Consider the following 24,590-nt stretch of genomic DNA (forward strand, 5'->3'; position numbering starts at 1 on the left):
TCCAATAATATTTTTTTTTCCGTTACCGGACTTAATTTATAACAAAATATCAACCACACAAAGCCAAACTACCGAAAACGGTAAATTGATCAAATGCCCAACTTCTAGGGCTCCGATTTGAAAACTTTATGAAAGGCTATCAATGGCGAGATATGTACACTCGAACGACATATCATTGACTCTTCTAGCCTTAACCGTTGAAAAGTTATGCGCCACACGGCAGCATCGGCATCGACGGCAACGGTTACACATTGTGTGTAAAAAGGACTTTGTAAACACATAGAGGTAACCATCAAAAAAAGGTAAATATAAACAGTATTTAAAGTCCGGCTGCTTGTTTCTGTTCTTGTTGCAGCCTACTTCCAGAAGCTAGTAGGCCACACTTTGAAGCTCTTTTAACTCATCGTAGGAAAATGAGGGAAAACAGGCATACTTCTGAACTCCCCCCTACAACGCTTTAAAACCTTTGCATAACCTTTTGAAACACTCTATATAAAAAATTATAATCCACAAAATATGCGTACCTAAGGCCTGACAAGCGGTTGAAGCTCTATTCCAAGTTGTTTCTCCTCTCGATTCCACAACGTAACAGAAATTGTTACCAACATCAATCCACTTCTCCGTAGGCGTATTAGTGGGACAATTGCCCACAATCAAAGGAACATCCGGTGGATTATCTGCTCAAATGTATATATTGTTTAAAGGTTACCAGTAAATAAAGACATTGTATAGCAAATGTAACGTTTTAAGAATAGACCATTTAATAGACAAGTCATTGAATTTGAAGGAAGTTATATTGTACATTCACTGGGAAGTAAAACATTTAAAAAAAGATAATATTTCAGATTATAGCAAAACTATAAATGCAATATTCAGGAAATCAAATAGATATTATCAATACACTGTATACCGAGCTGTATACAGTTTTTAAATGCCTCCGTACTAAACCTACATTTTTATTTTATGTTTCCTCTTTTTGTGGACATTCGTGGTTGAATAAATATTACGGGTACTTCCAAGTCACTTCGAACTCAAAAGCACACGCGAAGGAATTTCGACGAAAAAACTAGTGGACCTGAATCTAGTTTGAGCTCTGGATTGTTTTAGAGTGCTCTTAGCACCACGGTGTCCTATATTGAAAATAGCTAACATATAATAGCTTGACATCTAACGATTTTAGGCGCGTTTTCTTGTTTTAAACAACTTGAGGCCCCTAGGGACAGTGTGTTTTTGTCGCCCTTTGTGCATACCGCTGGAGATAAAATATTTTAGATTGACCAAAACTAAATGAAAATACGAAAAGGTACACCCCACCTTAATGTTTATCAACAGATATTGTAGTATATTCATCATTTTATTTTTAGTTTCGGGTATTTTTTCAGCGTTCAAATTGAGAAATCGCCAGATCGTTTCGAGGTGTGATAAAATTAAAATATTTCTAGCTGCTGCTACGATAGGCTACCATACTTTACGGGGTCTTTTTACTGTAGTACGTAATTCCATCAAAACAGTTTTCTTTGAAGCCGCCATTTGCTCTAATCTTTTATAATGTTATAGTAAGAATTTCAATCTATGCATCAAAAATAAATTATGCTATACGCATTTATTTTTCGATAGTACATGGCTCGTCGGTTAAGAAAAATCATCGATATCTGATTTGTTTATTTCAAAACTATAGTAAAATTTTAAATTTTTTATACCCCTTCAACCATCAGTTAAATACTACAGTGGAGTGCTACATTTAACATTACCGAATAAATTGAAAATAAAAATTGAATCGTTTTACCGTCGTTAATTCGACAAATGAAAGGTAATTTCGTAGAGCAATCGGTGACTGACCATCTTTTGTTAGATCTTTGCATGGACACGCATCTGCTGAACAGAGGATTCGCTTGGGGTTGATTGTCACCCCATCTGGTGAAGTACGCGGGCCAGCCGTCGCTCCAAGTGAATAGTCCATTTTTCTGAAACAGACGTACCAATGAAGACAACCAATTATAGGCACCCTTAGCAAGTGTTCATTCAGGTACCTAAGAATATGGAACTGCAGAGATTCTAAGCCTATCTCTCTCATAACAATTACATTCAACGGGACTCGTAACAGCGTCAATTTACGGCACGAGATAAATTTAGGTGGCGCCATCATTTTAAGAGTTTAGTAAACTTTTAAGGGACTTTTAAAATATAATTAATCATATAAATTATTAATATTGAACTTATTAATTACCATGGTATAGTATACTAAAAAACAATGAAACTGGAGAAGATCACACGGTATAAATTTATTATTTGGAGACGTTTCGAGCCGTGACCCTTTATCAATCCACGCCACTCGTTTTGAAATTTTTATTGTTTAGGCTTAGCTCCTCTTTTCGGTTTAATAGTCGCAAGCCAGATTTCCCGCACGGTACTAATGAGTCCCAAATAGGACGAAACCGGTCTACCGTTGGAATTTCTGGCTAATTTATTTAATTTAATTTAGTTTTGCACTCGAAGATCTATTTGGTCCGAGTTTCGCGTCTTTTGGTTTGCTCGAAGACCTATCAGCACGAGCTATTTGTAAGTTTTTAAATTTCTTCAAATTTGTTTAGGGTGTATCCCTTTTCTTAATGGACTTATCTACTTATTCGCTAATTTTTACATCCTTAATCTAACCTAAGCTAACCTAATTAAAATAAACAAAAAGGTAGAAGTTCAACTTACAAAGGGGTAAAAAGAAGAAACATACGAGTTACTCGAACCCGCTCGGACCAATAGAATAAAATTAAATTCAATGAATGATCAAAAACGGGAAAAGGTAGAAAAGTTCATAATGATGGACTTTTCTACCTTTCTCATTTGTGATCATTCTATTGGTGGTTCGTATTAACTTTAATCTAACAGTAGCTTAGCCTAATCTTAACCTAACCCTATAACATAGACCTCGCAAATATAAAAAGATTATGCAGCCAATGATATTGGGAACAACAGCTACGAGACAAAAAATCAATCGTGTTTTACCGACTGGTCTCTATCCGAGAAGCCAAGCCAGAATTTATCTTGCAATGCCATTGCCAAAATATTAATGAATGACTCCTCAAACGGGTCGCTGATTCTCAGTAAGTGTCCTTTGCTGTAGCCTTGGCATTTCTTCTCGGCACTTTCCCAGTCCATCTCGGCTCTCTCTACCTTGTAGCAACTATTTCGGTACAGAGTGAACCCTTCCGGACAGTTGGTTTTTATGGGTATTGTTGGAGGTAAATTTGGATCTGCGATTCAAATAAAAAACGTATTTTTTAGTAAGACGGTTTTTTTTTACATTATGCACCCTAGTTCCGTTTGTGTACGTCAAAATGAGGGGCTAAACACTCTTAGAAAGTCTGTACGCAATAATGACAATGACGAGGGGCGGACCTTAAAGTTTTGCCCCTGCGACAAGTGGATGCCGCGAAAGTTATAGCTAGATCTATACTGGATGTTTCGGCTAAGTCTGTCAATATTTACAGGTCGTATTCCTTGGTAAAACTGACCAAAAATATCAAAATAATTAAGGCTTTTAAGTGAAACTTTTTAGGTATAGAGGACCTTGAAAATCAATCCACAATAAGTTAAAAATAGGTCAAAATTAAATAACAAAGAAGATTTGAACATATTTTTTGTAAAATATAAAGTACCATTTTAATACCTTCAAGATAAACAAACATTTAAACGTCGAAGATTTAATGTTTTATCCGAGTGGGATCGAATTGTTTTTCATATTAATATCTTTATATTGAAAACGTTTTCTGAGATCGGAAATTTCATTAAATGACTTTATTTAATTGATTCAAATCTTTTAACTGATAAATTTTGTTTTAATTTATTTCGATTTTTGTCTATTTTGGTACTTTTTTCCGATAGAAATGAAATATGTGTTTCATAAACTTTTCCTTAGAAAGTTTTAAAACTAACAACAAGTAACTTTAAGTCTTTTTTGCATCAGCGGCGCTGCCATTTGAATGGTGTAAAAATAAAAAATGACATTAAATATCAAACTCGTATGGCTACCCTTTCACCTCGTAATGTATTTAACCAATGCCGAAATATTTTCAAAGTAAATAAATAAGCCCAAACTGCTATTATATATTCTCTAAGAGAATGTGCTAAGGTTTTACAACGCACCGACATTAATAAAAATTAAACTAGTAATTACTTAAGTAAAATATTGAATTGTATTAATTTCGAATTTAATTTTATTAATTTTGAATGGAATTTTATTAATTTCGAATTTAATTTTAATAAATTCGAATTGAATTTTATGAATTTCGAATTTAGTTTGATTAATTTCGAATTTAATTTGATTAATTTCGAATTTAATATGATTAATGTTGAATTGAATTTTATTAATTTCGAATTGAATTTTATTAATTTCGAATTGAATTTTATTAATTTCGAATTGAATTTTATTAATTTCGAATTTAATTTCAATAATTTCGAATTAAATTTTATTAATTTCGAATTGAATTTTATTAATTTCAAATTGAATTGTATTAATTTCGAATTGAATTTTATAAATTTCGAAGAAATAAATTTATACTACAAATTTGAGTACTAGAAATGTTCAAAATGGCCTCCCTGGAAATGGGCACGTCTTACGAAAGATTCGCGAACACACTTAAATATGCCTGTTGCACCACCATGCAAAAACCACTTTCGATGTATCATTAAATTGTTTTGCCAAAATGTCAGATATTCGTGACATTTAAGCTAAACTGCTTTTGGTATGCTTTCACACTAGTCGCGTGTGGGGTTTCTCGACTCCACTGATTACTGTTGTGAAAATTTTGTAATCCGTCCCGGGAAAACTTCATTCGTCACTAGCCACTGACAAAATCATTGAGTTATTTAACAAAAATAACTTAAAGGGATATTAAAGTAGGACGTTCGATAGTGGATCAATAAAATTTATGTTTTTGGCCACTAGGGGTAATATTTATTGTTTTTAAAATAAATATTATGTAGGCGTCTTTACTCTGATGCCAAATTACCCCTAAAAAGATTCTGCGAAACAACTGAACACTTAAACTTGGGGGAAACGCCTATAGTAGTATACCGCGGTGCAAATTTGTTTCAGTGTTGAATTAGGATTTGAAATTAAATTACAGTCTAAAAAATTACTACCTGCATTATTCCAAACACTTTATACTTAATGTAAGAAAATATTAAAATGATCTGTTTATTTTTGCAAAATGAGAAAATAATGGAGTTGTGTATGCCACATATTCGATGTCACTTCACCTGAGTTTAGTTGGCAAATGTAACCTAATTTTCTGTAACACGGAACGTCATTCCACTTTCCGGACAGTCCAGGAGTATTGAACATTTCGACGCAATCCTCTCCATACTAAAGATAAATAATTATTATTTAAGAGATTTTCGTTTGAGCCACAGCGTAACACTTAACTAAAATATGCATACATAATAATAAATCAAGCCAGAGATGATAGCTCTGCAATGCAATTGGTCACTCAGTGCAGTGTACCGAAGTGGTGTTCAAAGGTAAATTTTTGTAAATATCGTTATGGTATTAAATGCAAAAAGTTTAAAATATGGTAGTTAAAAATTAAAATAAATTACTTAAAAACTTTAATTTAAATTGACATTTACCCGATCTTTCAATGCAAATAATGTTCCGAATAATGTTCTTGATTTAACCAAACATTTTTAAATTACGAACTTTACTTAAAAAGTTGACATTATTTATCGTAATTTACCAAAATAATGTAATATATTTACCGTTTATAAGATTATTAATAGAGACACGAATTATTGCGCACGTTAAAAAAACCTTTTATTGTAACCCCCCCCCCTAATAAAAAATTGTGTTGATAAAACCATAAAATGAAGTAACGCGACAATGGCACTAACACTGACGAAACTAGTCAACTGCTTTTATTGTATAAATATTTTAATTATGTAATAATTTTTTTAACTTACGCAATAATTCGTGTCCTTATTAATAATCTTATAATCTGTTAACGTAAGGATAGAACAAGTAAAACTGTTTTAAAGTTATTTACCATTATATAACAAATTGCATTATTTATGTTTAGTTGACCAAATGTCGCTATTTCAAATTGTTTACCAAAATTAATATAATTTTTATTTTTTACCATTATTTACCAAAACTACTTACTAAAGATAACTTACCAAAATGGAATTATTTATAATTATTTATGATGTTAATTAATGTTATTGATCATAATTACTATTTATTTTTATTTACCAGGAGTATGCGCAGTATTCGAAAACATTTTGGAACACTGTGTTCGCGTATAATTTGGGCAAGTTGTCACTAGAACCTAGGAGCAACAAACACAAGGAGAACGCAGCTAGCCTTTAAACACGCTAACGAAGGGTTGTGTACGAATTTCATTGGACGAGCGTCACGAGCCTTTACGCTGAACGTTTTACGGGCGGGGGGGAAGACAATTTCTGAATTTTCCCCTTCCGACGGCAGCAGGCGCTAAAGCGTCTAGCCAATGAAAACTGTACCCAAGAAAATCCACGACTTTTGACGGGTTGCGTTCTCCTTGTGTGGGGTGTTGTGTTTGTTGCTCCTAGCTAGAACAGAGATTAACAAACTTTTCATATGGATTCAGTCAATTTGGAATCGAATACCGAGAGTTTCATTTTCTCGTTCGGTTACTCTCCGTAACTCGAACGGATTGACTATCAGTAACGACAACTGAATCTTTTACACCTAACCAAATAATAGTATAGAGGCAAGGATAATACAAGAGAGGATACGAAATAATTGCCGTTTCTCGCTCCCCGCCCATAGAAGAAGGGGGGAATGCAATAGGGGAAAATAAGTTTACATCCTGGTTAAACAGCTTTGTAGCGCCCTCGCTCCACCACAATACGAAGCAGCCCCATGTGGCTTTAGTAAGGAATAATTTATTATCTTTATGCAAGACATGGATCAAATTCAAAGTAATCACAGTTATTTTTAACATCATAATGAGTTTTAATGTGGCAGTATTTTCCCAATAGCTAAAATAAAAACTTTTGAAGCTAACCCGCTTGGTATAGGCCTAAGACGAATCTCTAGCTCTAACCGCGTAGCTGGTCGCGAAGTTTTGCCTCTAGATGGGCTGCGTTCAGTAACCTGCAGCAAATGCAACATTTTAAAATCTATCAAGCGGTTTCTTACTGGACGATTTTCCAATTTCCGGTATGACGTTGCGCTGCTCGATCGATTGAAACCATTTGAACCTGCTGGGGGAGCCGGTTCATTTGTAGTGTGACGTCACAACGTTAAGGAAAGTATAATGGAGTTTAACCGATTGCGTGAGTACAAAAAAAGCGTTCAGTAGCTATTGACGTAACGCTGCAAACGATATGCAACGGTTCAGATACCGCTGCAGGTCCGATTACCCTTAATGAACGCAGCCATGGCAACAGCTAGCGTTTTACAAGGATGCAGTCCCCACATTTTCAACCCACCCCATCCACCCGTTGTGGGAGACTCCTGTCACGAGCCAGGAAAGAGTTCGATTCAACATTTCGTATCCTCTCTTGTATTATCCTTGATAAAGGCAAGTTATTTGTAATTTTCGTCACTAGCAATAGGTGGCACAACGTTGCCAAGTAGCATATAAATTGAAATTTACTTTTCCATCTGATTTTCTAGGTGGGGGTTTTGAAATAATCGCTGTACACATATAATCAGTTTTAGGCAGTTGAATACTAACGACGCTGCTACTTTTAGGCCAGTGCAATTAGAGTTTTATACGGGGAATTTTAGGTAAAAGCTGGATTTTGGCATATAAATAGAACTTACCGTAAAAAAATATACTGAAAGTCCCAAGCCGAAGGATGCTTGCGTTCCAAGATGGCGGCCATTCAAGATGGCCGACGCGTGATTTACTATATTGCCTATAACTTCGGTTCTAATTGTCGCAATGATTCGTACTATATATCAATTAAAAGCTACAACCATGCACTATATTTCATTTGATATAATGTTATTAGCTATCTGGAGCCATTTTTGAAATTCCATGCCTTTTTAAATTGACCCACCCACTTTTCTTTTGACAATTTTGAATATTATTCAAAACCCACATACAAATTAAAATATTTGTGTCCATTGACAAATATAATTAAAACATATCTTTCATTCGAGATATTGTGGAAGAAAATCCAACTAACAGGAGGAAAGATATTTGAAATTTAATGTTTCGAAATTTCAAAAACCAGTTGGTCAAGACCAAAATAAATAAAGCCGGTTGATAAATTAATTAACGAATTAATCCTCCTAGAGATAACAATGAAGAAATAAATGCAAAAATTTATATTTTTATGTTAAGTCTTTAGCATTCAAGTTCGCGTCGTCACCATTTTCCAATATGGACGTCAATTTAAAAATTTTTTGTAATAAATATATTTTGGCAACGAATTCGCTTAAAATACAATTTCAGCTGCAAAAGCATTTTTTTTTCTGATTTCTACCAGATAAAAAATATCGAAGGATTCTTGCGGCGCCATTTTCCAAAATGGCCGCCTGATATTTTTGGAAAATTGATTAAAATGTATTTGTCAATAATGCAAGTTTATTGACATAAAAAACTAATTCTATAACATTTGTATGAGTTTGAATGTTTTAAATTTTCATAACCAAAATTAGTGCACTATCTAAAATTTTGCATTATCCTCGTCGTCATAAGAAATTGAACCCGCATTGTTGCAACTGTTCCCACGACAGTGTGCGCACATTGCTTCGCACACAAGTCCACCTTTTTGAATATGCAATTCGTTTTGCACGATTTTTCGCAACCACAAGTAATCAGCCTCAGAAGATTGTCTGGAGCTGATGAAAGAGTGCTTACAATTGGTCTTAAGGTACCATTGGATGTCCGTTGCCATCGCCATTCTTCAGGATTTAAATCGATACCTTTCCATTTCCGTACTTGTAAATATATCCTGTAGGAGTGCTGTTGTGCTGCCGCACTTGTTATAGGTACTTTCGCTAGTTCAAACTATGATTTGAGATCTAAGCGTGCTAAAGAACGATTATAAAGCCGTGTTCTTACTAGACACTTTGGAACCGTTTTTAAACGGTTTCGAAAGATAAAATTAAACATTTTTGGTGTCAACTGTATTAATAGCCATACGATAAATACATTCGATATCAAAATTTTACAATTCGATCTTTTGAAACCGTTTTAAAACGGATTCAAAGTGTCTAGTGTGAACGCGGCTTAAGTGTAGTACCTGCAGTCGTTTAAGGTGTCCAATTTTTAACCACCGTAAAACGAAACTAAAAACCTTTCTCAAGCTATGGTTTTATCACTGTGTCCGTAAAGTGTAAATATGAAACTGCTTTTTGTAATTCTTTGTTAATTTCCAAAAGTTTTAGAGTGGCTTTTTTACCCTTTTCATATAGCGCTGAGGTAGTGTCACAACCAGTTACCACGTGAACGAAAAGAAGATGCTCTTTAAGATTACCTTGTCGGTTTGGAAGATTATAAATTTTAATTAGTGTACACTCTAAGAAATAGGGGTGTTTAAAAGGTGTTAAGAAAGTGTTACACCTCGTGCACACCGTTTTAACACTTCCAAAACGGAGCAACTTTTTAAAGGTGTAAAAAGAGTGTGACAACACTATACAAATGTTTAAATAAGATAAACATACCAAGAAATTGGAACTCATTTCACAACGTTCTAACACCATTTCCACTCAATTTGATAAGTCCAACCCAGATTCAACACCTTAACCAAACAATTAAACCGGTTTTAAGCACTCTCCACAGTTCGTGAAACAATAAATCCAATAACATGTAAACGCACTTTTAATCAGTTATGACGCATCTTTTAAGCGTTAATACGCCCTTTATTAAGAGTGAAATCACACCTTTAAAAGTGTTAATACGCCCTTTTGTTAGAGTGAAATCACACCTTTAAAAGAGTTAATACGCCCTTTTGTTAGAGTTAAATCATACCTTTAAAGGTGTTAATACGCCCTTTTGTTAGAGTGAAATCACACCTTTAAAAGTGTTAATGCGCCCTTTTTTAGAGTGAAATCACACCTTTAAAAGTGTTAATACGCCCTTTTTTCAGAGTGAAATCAAACCTTTAAAAGTGTTAATACGCCCTTTTGTTAGAGTTAAATCATACCTTTAAAAGTTTTGATAAGCCCTTTATTAAGAGTGAAATCACACCTTTAAAAGTGTTAATATGCCCTTTTGTTAGAGTGAAATCACACCTTTAAAAGTGTTAATGCGCCCTTTTTTAGAGTGAAATCACACCTTTAAAAGTGTTAATACGCCCTTTTGTTAGAGTGAAATCACACCTTTAAAAGTGTTAATACGCCCTTTTGTTAGAGTTAAATCATACCTTTAAAAGTGTTAATAAGCCCTCTATTAAGAATGAAATCACACCTTTAAAAGTGTTAATACGCCCTTTATTAAGAGTGAAATCAAACCTTTAAAAGTGTTAATACGCCCTTTTGTTAGAGTTAAATCATACCTTTAAAAGTTTTGATAAGCCCTTTATTAAGAGTGAAATCAAACCTTTAAAAGTGTTAATACGCCCTTTTTTCAGAGTGAAATCAAACCTTTAAAAGTGTTAACACGCCCTTTTGTTAGAGTTAAATCATACCTTTAAAAGTTTTGATAAGCCCTTTATTAAGAGTGAAATCAAACCTTTAAAAGTGTTAATACGCCCTTTTTTCAGAGTGAAATCAAACCTTTAAAAGTGTTAATACGCCCTTTTGTTAGAGTTAAATCATACCTTTAAAAGTTTTGATAAGCCCTTTATTAAGAGTTAAATCACACCTTTAAAAGTGTTAATATGCCATTTTTAATAGTTAAATAACAATATTAAATCTACAACGCCTTTGCCAATGAAATGATCCATAACCCCAAATTTCACCATCGCGCAAAGCGTATCAACATCCGTGAATTCTATCCTACAGACCTGGTCCGAGACGATCAGCCATTACGCCTTAAGTAATATTTTCATCGAGGGTGATATCTTAAGAAAAATGAGATGAAGGCATTTTTTGTTCTTAAGCTATCAATAATCAGTAGTTTTTTATGCATATTTTATCTCTCTGTCCTTCTGTTTTTAGCAGATAAGAATACAATTTGTCGCGCTTGGTTTTCGGTATAAAACACCTGGGCATTATAGCTCTTTGTCGCAGTTAAAATTACGTCTTAGGCAAAGCATGTTCGTTGTGTCGTTGCGTTAGTTATACTTAACGTTTTTGTAAATTGTCTGCATAATTTTACCGCTGCGACCGGTTTGTCGTGCTGTAAACTGCAACACTTTTTTCTATGGTTTTTTAACTAATTAAAGGTTTTTAGAACACTACAAAAATGACATAGTAACACCATTAAAATTGTTATTGAGCTCTTGTAGGTGGAATGTACCTTTCAAAAAGGCATTTTAACAAGGTGTTATTTATCTCTTACCAAGTGAATTTACACCTTTCAAAGTCTGATTTTACACTTTAAAAAGTCTGATTTTACACCTTTAAAAGTCTGATTTTACACCTTTAAAAGTCTGATTTTACACCTTTAAAAGTCTGATTTTACACCTTTAAAAGTCTGATTTTACACCTTTAAAAGTCTGATTTTACACCTTTAAAAGTCTGATTTTACACCTTTAAAGGTCTGATTTTACACCTTTAAAGGTCTGATTTTACACCTTTAAAGGTCTGATTTTACACCTTTAAAGGTCTGATTTTACACCTTTAAAAGTCTGATTTTACACCTTTAAAAGTCTGATTTTACACCTTTAAAAGTGTGATTTTACACCTTTAAAGGTCTGATTTTACACCTTTAAAAGTGTGATTTTACACCTTTAAAAGTGTGATTTTACACCTTTAAAAGTGTGAATTTACTCTTTATACGAATCTATTTACACTTCTTGAGGTGTGATTCAACTCTCATCAGGTACAATTTTTACCTCTCCGAGGGGACTTTGTACCCTAGGAGGGGTTATACAACCACCGTGTCTGTCTGTGGGTCTGTCTGTCAGGCCTGCGAACGCGTTCGCATTTTCGGCGCAAAGGGTAATCACTGCGCACGCAGTCGAACAACCGTTTTAGCAGTTTAAAGGTTGGTAAAACCACCGTGTGACGGTAAGCGTTAATAGATTGATATGCGGTTGGGTTTGGTTTGGATAGTCTTTTTCGTCAACGCTCACCGTCGCGACAGTTTTGATTCAGTTTGATTGGATATTTCGTTATTGTAATGTTTATGTATAGGTTGTGAATGTTGAGTTCGGGTTGTGAAAGTTGTGGGTGTGGAGTTAGTTGTGAATGTTGAGTTCGTGTTGTAAATGTTGTGGGTGTGGAGTTTGTTGTAAATGTTGAATTCATGTTGTGAATGTTGTAGGTGTGGAGTTGGGTGTGTTATTGTTATGATGGTTGTATATGTTGAGTCTGATGAGTTTGTATGGGCGTTTTCTCTCCAACTACTTCTTAATGACTTTGGGACGGACCGAGTGCTGAGTGTAATGCTACCTCTCAACGTCCAATGGCAGGGTTTCCACCAGTTGTACACGGTATTCGTCTTAGTACCAATTTGCAATTTTTTGGCGCCGGCCGGGAATCGAACCCGGGTCTGCCTCGTGCAAGAGATGTACTCTAACCACTCAGCCACCAACGCTTGTTAATTTACGGTGTTTTTCTAAAAAACAGCTTTGGCGAATGTCCTTTACAAAGTTATAACGTTAGGTACTATAATTTATTCTACATCATTTTAAATATTTATAAATTAAATTAATCTTATATTTAATTAAATATTTATAATTGATATTAATCTTATATTTAATTAAATATTTATAATTGATATTAATCTTATATTTAATTAAATATTTATAGATTATATTAATCTTATATTTAATTAAATATTTATAGATTATATTAATCTTATATTTAATTAAATATTTTAGTATTTTAATGTAAAATTTGATCGCGATCAGGAATTGAACTCGGGTCGCATTGTTACAATGCGGATAGTTCACCGCCTAGCCATTGACTTCCTTAAGGAAAATATTCAAGTAAAGGAACAATTATGATTATGAACTAAACGGATTAATACAATATCTGTATATATTGTTTATTGAATGATAATTATTGAAAACTCCCGCGGAAACTATATTAAAGTAATAATATAGCGCCACCGTGTGGAGAACTATCAATCAAACCGGGTAAAAAATATAATCTCTTAAATTTTTCGAACTTTAGTCAAATCTTGACGGGTCTAAAAAACGCCAAATAAACGTATATAAAGCCGTTTCCGTCAATAAAGAAGATTAAAGCTGGTTTCACACTCGACCGAAAATTAGCAGCGTAAAGTTGAACGTTAGCGGTATATCGAATGGGAATCAATTTTCAGATCGGCGTTTATTATCGTCTTTCCCGCATATTTTCCGTCGAGTATGAAACCAGCTTTAGTCTTTCTTAGTTCTTGGCTGTCAGACGAACTACTACAGGACGGGGTCCTGGTGTCGGTCAAAAGTTATGAGGTAACTATGCGGTTTTAATTAGTATGTTCGGTCTTCGGTCAAGAAAAGAGTTAAATTGTGTTTCGCGTTTGGAACGTGAGTGAATGGACTTAAGTGTATGAACAGTGCGTGTTTAAGACTGAAAGTGTTAAAGTAATTGTGAACTAACTCAAGTCAGCTGTAAGATAAAATTGATTGTTTTTATTTTTTGAATTGGAATAACCTAATTATACCCTTGAAATTATCAACTCAACCTGTGAGGCTAATTAAGTAGATTGGAAGTAATTAGTAGCGAACAGCTCTCAGCTGTTAATTAAAACAGTTTATAGTAACGCAGTTTGAATTTAGTTAAAATTACTCAGTATAATTTATGATATTTACTTAAGTGTAAGTATGTTTTGGTTTATTTTTCAATCACGATGAACTAAAACAAATCTAGTCATAGACACTTGAGTACCAGTTCTGTACAATTACGTAGAAGTGATATACAGGGTGTCCACTAAAAACGATCCAGGGCGAATATCTCAGAAACCGTTTTCTCTAGGAATTTTAAATTTTTTATGTTATGTAGCTCGTGCAGGGGGCCAAAGAAGAATGATAACCTCGATGACCTTGAACCATGTCTTCAAGGTCATCCAAAAACTATCTCGGGAAACGTAAGTGTTAGAAAGTTGGTTTCAATTAGAAAAGTGTTTCTCGTCACGTTTTAAGCCTACATAGCGTGAACATGATCGGATTCGACCAATAGTAAGTCGAGAAAATTGGTACCAAAATCACAAAGGTCGTAAAAGGGAAAATTGCAAGACAGCGTTAATAACTCCAAAACAAGTCGTGCTACATAATCGAAATTTGCTAGCCAATCGCATCATGGTAGGAGATTTTAATATTTGGAAAATTGAATGACCTAGAACCATTGTCTTCAAGGTCATACTAAAATTATCTCGAGAACAATTACGTTTAGAGCAAAAATTCCAATTAGAAAGTTGTTCTTCGTCACATTTTATGTATTAGTAACTTTAAATTATAATTTCTAATTGGAATTTTTAATCTAAACCTAATGGTTCTCGAGATAATTTTAGTATGACCTTGAAGGCATGGTTCAAGGTCGTACAATTTTCCAAAAATTAAAATATCCTACCATGATGCGATTGTCTAGCAAATTTCGATAATGTAGCACGACTTGTTTTGGAGTTATTAGCGCTGTCTTGCAATTTTCCCTTTTACGACCTTTGTGATTTTGGTACCAATTTTCTCGACTAACTATTGGTCGAATCCGATCATGTTCACGCTATGTAGGCATAGAACGTGACGGGGAACACTTTTCTAATTGAAACCAACTTTCTAACACTTACGGTTCTCGAGATAGTTTTTGGATGACCTTGAAGACATGGTTCAAGGTCATCGAGGTTATCATTCTTCTTTGGCCCCCTGCACGTGCTACGTAAAATAAAAAATTTAAATTGCTAGAGAAAACGGTTTCTGAGATATTCGCCCTGGATCATTTTCTAGTGGACACCCTGTATATTGTTGGGTTATTGATGAAAGTAAAATCTAGAACGTTCCATAGACTGTTCTGAATAAAAATAAACATTTATAATTTTGCATAATTCTGGTTGCCATTTTATTTTCTAATCACTCGCCCACAACATTAAAGTTCTGGCAATCCCGAATCAACTAAATTTTCGATATAACGGCGACGGGAAATTATTATCGTAAATTTATCGCGCGGCCTTAGGGAATATTCTTTTAACAAAATTTCGATAAACTATAGTTTAATTAAAATCGGCCCGATTCCGTTAAAATTATAAACCAAAAAGCGAACGGTCGTTATAATACCCTTTGTAGATATTTCTTTCATTAAAATTTGCTTTGTATTATATTCAACTGACAAACTTGTACTGTAAAAAGGGTTTAATTCAATTGTGCATTGTTATAGTACGTCTAACTCACTGTTGTAACTACTTAACTTATGATATTCTGAATAAATTAAAATTGGTCGTTTCGTCTCAATTACTTTAATTATAATTAAAATTTTATACCGGGCGGGATAGAACTGGGATAACATTTTTAACAAATAACTCTAAATTGCGGAGATATATCTTTAAGGGTTATCTCGATAAATTAATACCACTAGGGACAATTCTTCCGTGGAGAGGTATATTTTGGCTTGCCAACTTGTTATATTTAAAGTGGTTATTTAACTCCTTCGCGGGTGTGATTTTACTCTTGAAATGGGTGTATTAACACCTTTAAAGGTGTGATTTAAAGCTTACAAGTTTCAAAATGACTATTTAAAGGTGTGTTATTACACGGTTATTGGAAATATTTTGTGTCACAAACAAAGAATGAGAAAACAGTGTTTAAATAGTGTGGAAAAGGAGTTTTAAATCTTAATTTTTACCCTGTATTTTTAAGACAAAAATCTTGAGGGTGTTAATACGGGGTTTGATTTGTGTAATAAAACGCCCCTAGCAGTGTCAAATTTCGACTCATGAAAAAGTGTACAAATAGTGTTAAAACGGTTTGAATCAAGTTCAATCAACACCACAATTTCTTAAAGTGTACTATAAATTTATATCCTAATCGGTAAGTGATACTAAAAGAGACTATGGTGACAGTGTGTCAGAATTTATAGCCCGGTGTACCTAGCAACAGGGGCCATACCACCGGAGGCCGATCATCATAGTGCCCTACGCCAGCGTCCCCAAGCCCGGACAGGTGACAAATCCAGCATGGGTAGCAGAACCCTAATACTGATGGTCGCACCCTAGACGCAAGCCACTCAACCCAGCAGAAGGTGCAGCAACGGGGGGAACAATCCCCACTTCGCACACAGCAGTGGGATTAAGAGTGGATGCTATGGCAACTCCAGCCGACACCCTACCTACGTAGGTAAAGAGTCAAACCCTTTGGATAGAGCTCCTTAAGGGGATTTACGGGCACACAGCGGTCCCTTTAACCTGGCACAGCTGTCACCGGGGATCCCAGTAGGCTCCAAAAGGCCGGGAAACAGGACCACCGTGCCCTCATACGGAGGCTCGCCACCCCACAGCAGACTACCCAATCCGCCGAGGCGGCCAGTTTGCCTGAACCCTCTCCGATAGCCCGAGTTTAAGCTCAGTTTCCAGCCCAAACCTGACCGAAGTCGGAGGTGGAGATAGGACCATTTGATCAGAGCTAACATCTCCAAGTGCGCCACCGCCCTTATGGCTTACAAGGGCCGGACCCCGACTCCCCGGTAAAGCCACCAGTTATTGCACACTCTAACCCATTTACGGTAAGACTATGGTGACAGGAATATTATTTTTTTGCACTACGCTAATTGCAGTAACCACAATAAGTCGGTCGGTGTTCTCTTGTGCTCCCTCCCCCCCCCCCTTTCGATGGCCGTTAAATTTAAATGAGGTTCTGAGCGCCAGACGTCACTAGCGTGCCGGGAAGACGTCACGAAAATTTAATCCTTGTAAAATTCATTCCTGTTAAAAATCGAAAAACCTTGGTAAAAGATACCCAGCTAGGTAACCAAAATAAAAAAAAACCGTCGAAAAAATCATTCGATAGTAATTTTGCAGCTGAAATAGTATTTTTAGCGACTTTCGCTGCCAAAATATAAGCGTAAATTAGCGTCCATATTGGAAAATGGTGGCGATTCGAACTAGAACGCTAAAGACTTAACATAAAAGTATAAAGTTTTGCATTTATTTCGCCATTGTTATCTCTAGGAGGATTAATTCGTTAATTAATTTATCAACCGGCTTTATTTAGTTTGGTCTTGACCAATTTGTTTTTGAAATTTTGAAACATTAAATTTCAAATATCTTTACTCCTGTTAGTTGGATTTTCTTCAACAATATCTCGAATGAAAGATATGTTTCAATTATATTTGTCAATGGACACAAATATTTTAATTTGTATGTGGGTTTTGAATAATATTCAAAATTGTCAAAAGAAAATTGGGTGGGTCAATTTAAAAAGCGTGGAATTTCCAAATTGGCTCCAGAAAGCTAATAACATTATATCAAATGAAATATAGTGCATGGTTGTAGCTTTTAATTGATATATAGTACGAATCATTGCGACAATTAGAACCGAAGGTATAGGCAATATAGTAAATCACGCGTCGGCCATCTTGAATGGCCGCCATCTTGGAACGCAAGCGTCCTTCGGCTTGGGACTTTCAGTATATTGTTTCTAATGGTTAGTACTATTTCTACCCCAAAATCCAGCTTTTACCTAAAATTCCCCGTATACGGCCCATTTTTATTTTCTCTGTCCTGGCCTATTTAAGATAATTAAATTCACTCACTGTATTGGAAGGCTCCCCTTTATTCCAGTTGCTGAAATCAATAATCGAGTTGTCGACCCACTCGTGTTCATCATTTTCACTCCACTGAGGCCGTTTCAAACCAATCCACGAAGAGGAATTGAAAGCACCAACGCAAAGCGTCATAAAATCTATTTAATTTAGACATATTTTTAGTGTTTTTCTATGGACAGACACCCACAATGAATGAGACACATCTAGGAATATTGAACTGTCGCAACTGCGTGAGGTAGTTTGCCCTTCGTCACGTGGATTTGAGAAGCATAGTTATTATAGTTAGTTATCATTAAATGTTATTAAGATTAAAGCTGTATTTTTATCGACTGGTTTTGTATTAGTAGAGGTATTTATAAAAGTGACCAGTAATTTGCCGGTAAAAATGAGCAATCTCGAAAACGTTTTGTGGATCAATTCAAGGACAAAGCCTTTTTCCAGAACGACGAAAGTAATTTCGTAAGCCACAGCAAGGCACCACCCACCTAAAAACCAAATACTAAAAAGGGGAATTCGTGGTTGAAATGAATACATTCATGAAAAGAAGCTGAAATTCTTATTTTTGGGTATGCTTTAAAATGCTTTGGTTAAAAGGTACACAATGACTTTAGGAAATATTGTGTCAATATGCCTATCCCACCATTTCACGATGAAAAGCGTGTGCCAACCGATAACATGGCGCCAACAATATATTTATCGCTGAACTGTTAATTAATGAAATATTTTCCGATTCATAAACTGGTGCCTGCAAAAGGATGGTACGCGTATTCGCCTTTTTGAAAGGCTATCAGTTAAATTTAAAATTTACTTGTATATGTAAAGTTAATTTAAACTTAATGAAATGGAATAAATCTCCGTACCTTGTTCTTCTTCACTGTGTATCGACGCTAATGTGGCATTGAACTTTTGGCAACTTTTGACAGCTTCGTCGAAGGTTTTGGCTCCTCCGTCCAGAACATCGTGGTCACTGAATGGTCGGTAACATTTGTTTTCTAAAAATGAAATATGGTAAGCAAGTAGATTACACCTTTGTCCATGAGGGAGCTGACTCTATGACGCCATATAACGTCACTCATACTTTTTCTTGTAGAAAGAAATTGTATACCAACATAGCTGCCATGGCTTTACCCTACAGACGCTCCACTAAAACTGACTCACAAATTAACCATGATTTTACGAACAATGAATAATTATAAGAATTAAGGTGAGTAAACGCTATCGTGCATTAGATAAAAAATATTTTCAAAGTGTAAGAATTTCAAGATGTTGAGGTGGTAAATATAAAACGCTTTGATCATGGTGTAGTTAAATCCGCCGATTTCATATCTTTTAGAAGAACAGTAAAATTATTGTATTCGTTTGATGTTACCGGAGGGCTCTAAAAATTAGTTATTTCTCCAATCACTTTGATATTGGTATCGGCTTTTCTATTAATATTTTTTTTACATAATTTTCACCCTAATGTTCGAGCTCTAAATGATAACCAGGCGTCCAGGGTCGCTAAGAAAAAAGGTCTATATTGTTGTAAGCAATCACATCGCCACGTTGTTTAAAGAGACTAAGATGTGTAACCAGAAATCCATTGGATAAAATGCACCAGATTGGGTGTTATAATAAAGTTTCGTGCACTATGTCTTGCGAAGGCCTACTTCCCCTACATCATAACGTTTTCTGTTACTTTGTCATCCTTTAAGCTTGGGGAATTGGAATACATGACTTAATAACGTAGGATAACTTTCGGAATCGACTGTAAAATATATACTCAACTGAATTTGAACCATCGGTTGCTCAAGCAATTTCCCTCTCGAATTGGTGGCTCCGTGGGTGGCTCGATTGTCGTGTTGTCTTTCTTACAGATGAAACTTTCCAGCTGGACATCACAGTCCATCGCTGCCCAGAAACCTGGGCAGAAATACGAAAATCAAAATTATTTTCACTCCCATGATTAAATCTGCACTCTTAGTTGATTAAATCTGATTAAATTTTATGTCTGTAGCTTTGGCTGTATTAAATTTAATCCGATTAAATTGATAACCTTGATAACTTCTGCACTCTGCGAAGGAGTGAACTTCCCCTCGGTTTTTAGTATAATATTGGTGTACGTCGATACTTATATTCGTAAGTGTGTAAGTTAGTGAAAATAACTGTTAATTATGGCTGCAATGACGTAAAATTGGCGTCGTACCTAGAAGCATCTCTGGGGATGAAAATATGAAGCTTAAAACAATTAAGCCTCGACCCGATGCCTGCACGAGTTCTTTACGACGCACAGTGGGACGAAACGGGAAAAAAAGTGGGCATTTGAGCAAAATTTTATATCGATGTAAAATAATTTTTTTCGTATTTTATGATGACTTCATATCGATAGCATACTGTAAAACCTAATTTTTCGGTGTACAAATCATATATTATTCCGCGGAGGCCATAGAACCTGTTAAAGTGATTAAACTCGTTGACAAAAACTTGCATACGTTTTGTGATCGAATTCTCGTATACTAAAAACCATAAATTAAAACCAATTACTTCTATGTTATACAAGTATATTTTTAGTTTCGGTTATTTGGCGCATTGTTTAAATATTTTTACAATTTAAAAAAATAAATTTAGCTCTTTCTATGGACATCTAAAATCTAAGTTATTCTTAAAAAGTGTAAAGATGAGAATAATTCTTAGATTTTAAAAAATGATTAAATAATTATAAACGAGTAGTCATATTTCGCGATTCCAGAAGTATTCTAGTTTATAAATATCTATAACCCTTATCCTTCCATGTCCCTCTGTAGCACAATATTATAAGGATGAAGCACTAATTCACAAGAAAATTATGAAAAACGTCCAAACACGTTTGTTTTTCTTTATCGCGTATCCTACTTCACCCAACTATAGAAGAATTTTAACTTGATAGAAACTACCAGCGACATTTTGAGCGTCCAGCGAAATACGTAGAAAAATTTGTCTTTTCAATGCTACTTATACACTCTTTTTTGGGGAATTTTGCTGGGCGCGTTCCAAGGTTCCTAGAAAAAAGCTACGCGTTCATGTTGAGTTTACCCCCCTTAACCCCCATTCTCCATATCCTTTGACCAAAGACCCGAGCCTAGACCCCCACCGGTGGTTCCAGGTAATGGCCGACTACAGCCCTGGAAATAAGGTATTTTTTTAAACTGGTCCTTATGACCAGGGACCCCTTAGATTATGAATTATTAAACTGGTCATTATGACCAGTGTCCATCTAGCTTATGAATTATTAAACTGGTCATTATGACCAGTGTCCATCTAGCTTATGAATTATTAAACTGGTCTCATATAAAATGTTCTAATGTCATTTTATAAGCCTAAAAATAACTATACATGTTTAGAAGTTAGATTAAGTTGGTAACATTATTTTTAAACGTATTAAAAATAGTTAACTTTATTTTATGAGTATCGCAAGAATAGTACTATATAGTACTATCTCATATAAGACTACTGCCATAGTAATTTAAAGTATTCTCTCTCTACTCTAGGCCCCGTAGCTCCCGAGTCCTCGGTCCGTTACCGCGTAGCCTAACGTACTCCGGGGAACCCAAGACTAGAGGATTGAGGCTTTGAGGGGCTTCGACAGTTTGACTCGTTCGAGGGATGCGAGCGAGGTACTCTGCAACAGCCTTGGAAATAACGGTGGTCAGGTGGTCAAGGACCAGTTAATTAATTGCTCAGACCAGTTTATTTATTAAAAATTTGGGGGGTCACTGGTCACCGTGTCCAGTTTATTAATTCGAAATAATAACAAAAAAACAGAAGGTGACCAGTTTAATAATTCCAAATAAGAGGAGATGACCTTTTAATTCAAGATTTTTTATCAATTTTGATTTCCCTATTCACTGGATTTCTATGTACAGAGACTCCGCTTACTACCGCCGCGGCCGCACGTCGAGGTTTTATGTAGAGTCCCTTCGCTCGCATCCCTCAAACGAGTGGAACTGTCTAACCCCCCTCCGGCCTCAAACCCTCAATCATCTAAGTCTCGCTTTCCCCCAAGTACGGTAGGCTACCCTGGCTACGCGTTATCGGACCGGGGACTCTGGAGTTACAGGGCCTAGAGAAAGAGAGATAATACGGTAAATTACGAGGGTCTTCTAGGCTATGGTAGAAGTCTTAGGTGAGATAGTACTATATTGTACTATTCTTGTGGTACTCATAAAATAAAGTTAACTATTTTGAATACGTGTAAAGTTAATGTTACCAACATAATCTAACTTCTAAACATGTAATATAGGTTTTTTAGGCTTATAAATGACATTAGAACATTTTATATGAGACCAGTTAAATAATTCATAAGCTAGGGGGTCACTGGTCATAAGGACCAGTTTAATCATTCATATGCTAGGGGGTCACTGGTCAGAAGGACCAGTTTAAAAAAAAACCTTATTTCCAAGGCTGCTCTGCAATGCCTCGACGCGGTACATAGAAATTCGGTGAATAGGGAAATCAAACTTGATAGAAACTTTGAATTAATAAACTGGTCATCTCCTATTATTTGATATTATTTCGAAATAATAAACTGGTCATCTCCTATTATTTGATATTATTTCGAAATAATAAACTGGTCATCTCCTATTATTTGATATTATTACGAAATAATAAACTGGTCATCTCCTATTATTTGATATTATTTCGAAATAATAAACTGGTCATCTCCTATTATTTGATATTATTTCGAAATAATAAACTGGTCATCTCCTATTATTTGATATTATTTCGAAATAATAAACTGGACACGGTGACCAGTGACTGCCCAAATTTCGAATGAATAAACTGGTCTGAGCAATTAATAAACTGGTCTTTGACCACCTGACCACCGTTATTTCCAAGGCTGGCCGACTAGCGGGCGGCCAAAAAGAGGGGTCGAAAAGACCGCGAAAAAGAGTGTATAGGAGCGTAGCGAGCGAAGCTCCTCGATCACGGAATTCCTTTGGCGTGATTTATGCCTAATAACTCAAAAACTACAACTCCAATTGACATGGAATTTTAAACATAGATATTAGGCTAAGTACTTAATGTAATAGTAGTCTTAAAACCAAATAAAAAAGTTTCGTTGGAAACAATTTATGTTAGATAAAATAATATCAATTCAACGTGAATTATTCTTCGTATAAAATTTACAAATTGAATTTAGAGTGAAAAAATATCTCACTAAATAATGGACCCACACGAATATCTTCAAACCTGTTTTAGGTAGTAATTTTAAATTTTCAGGTCGCGTAGAGTGGGTAGGGGGAATACCTTCTATAAAAATGTCGATGACCTTGAAACATGTCTTCAAGGTCATCCAGTAAGTATTTCGAAAACCGTAAGAGTTACGAAGATGGTTTTCAATAGAACAGTGTTCCTCGTCACGTTTTAGTTCTACATAGCTTTGATACGATCGGATTTGGCCTACCTGACCGAAGTCAGAGGTGTGGTAGAACCTTTTTGGAATCATCTACCTGTGCGCCACTGCCCTTAATAAACTCATATTATACCAGCCCTGAATACTTTATCTGTTATTTCTCCAATATGTTTTCTGACAATATCCAAAATTCCGAAATGTACAGTCCATAATTGCGTATCCAGTGTAAATCCTAATATGCTTTGCCAGATATATCAAGTTTCTGCTTTGATCACGATATCAGAGAGATATCCTTACTGCATCCGGGTTATCAGTTTTCTAAGTAAAATCACGTTTTCTGAAAAATTTACTATACACGTGTAATATATTTATCGCAAAAAAAGGCTTTTTTATATCTCTAGCATGTCTGTATAATATACCGCGGATTTTGAATATCCTGCGATTTGATATTTACTGTATCTTCAAACCTATGACATCTGGATATCTAGTGAATATCTAATTTACATCAAACCTGGATATAATATATTATCCGTTGATCATCCAATTGAGCTATTTGTGTTTACGGGGTGTGACCTAGTTACGCCACTGTCAAGTATTTTATTCATCTTGGAAATCAAACCCCAATTCTAAAAATTCACCGAACACATTAAATGTTTCATTGTAATGTTGATTTTTCAACACGAGCTTGAGTTTTAAAAATTGTAACTTTACTGGTGAAAGTACTTCTGTACTTTCATATGCGAAATTTTTACTAAACAATAAATATCGTCAAGTTGGTTCAAAATTTATTAAAGCTTACTCTTCTTAAAAGCTACCTACCTTCCGACGATTCTCACCAGGCGGCACTTCTATTTTCTAACTTCATTCCCACCGCAAATTATACTATCCCTTTTTCCCTCCCAACTTTTACTCCACGAAAAACATTTGGTTTAAAAACCCTCTCATTAACACACGACTTGGGACTCTCACTTTGGAAAGCTGAGAACGCTTTGACCTTGCCTAACTTAAACATGTATGTATTTTGCTTTTATCCAGAAAAATCCTTCAATTAAACTTAAAATACTTGAGATCAAATATAAAGAACGAAAACTTGGTAACAAGTTGCTCAAACTACATTAGCTATTGAAATTGGTTGCCCTTGTAAATGTCGTGTACATAAAAACTAGCGTATTAATAATAATTAGCTAGGCTAATACCCAAGGCACCACCTTAGGCCTAAATCACCAAGCGACTTTTAAAGCCATTAATCCAGGTGGCCGGGTTACAATGCGTAGGAGGGTGGTAGCAAGCTCTTACACTAACTATTACCGTTAACCTCGACAAGTTTTTATAGAAGGGAGAAACCAAAGAACTCGGGGGAAAACCCCTTAAACCAGTGGGGAGAAAACTTGCAAACTCAACGCGGAAGGAGTAGTTCCGAGTTTT

At 35.2% G+C, this 24,590-nt stretch overlaps 1 protein-coding gene across 2 annotated transcripts in view; it reads right to left on the minus strand.

The window, feature by feature from the left end:
• The window catches only part of LOC149925202 (macrophage mannose receptor 1-like), a 72,130-nt gene that overhangs the window by 37,607 nt on the left and 9,933 nt on the right, over positions 1-24,590 (minus strand). For both annotated transcript variants that reach the window (XM_090161106.1, XM_090161107.1), the window contains 7 exons: positions 19,562-19,696; positions 18,655-18,786; positions 17,783-17,931; positions 5,257-5,362; positions 3,001-3,248; positions 1,787-1,964; positions 525-677 (listed from right to left, as the gene is read on the minus strand). In XM_090161106.1, coding sequence (XP_090017232.1) covers positions 525-677; positions 1,787-1,964; positions 3,001-3,248; positions 5,257-5,362; positions 17,783-17,931; positions 18,655-18,786; positions 19,562-19,696 — 1,101 coding nt within the window. The remainder of the gene's footprint in view (positions 1-524; positions 678-1,786; positions 1,965-3,000; positions 3,249-5,256; positions 5,363-17,782; positions 17,932-18,654; positions 18,787-19,561; positions 19,697-24,590) is intronic.

Source organism: Leiobunum rupestre, chromosome 10, assembly GCF_980474605.1.
Source record: "Leiobunum rupestre chromosome 10, qqLeiRupe1.1.hap1, whole genome shotgun sequence".
NCBI lineage: Eukaryota > Metazoa > Arthropoda > Arachnida > Opiliones > Sclerosomatidae > Leiobunum > Leiobunum rupestre.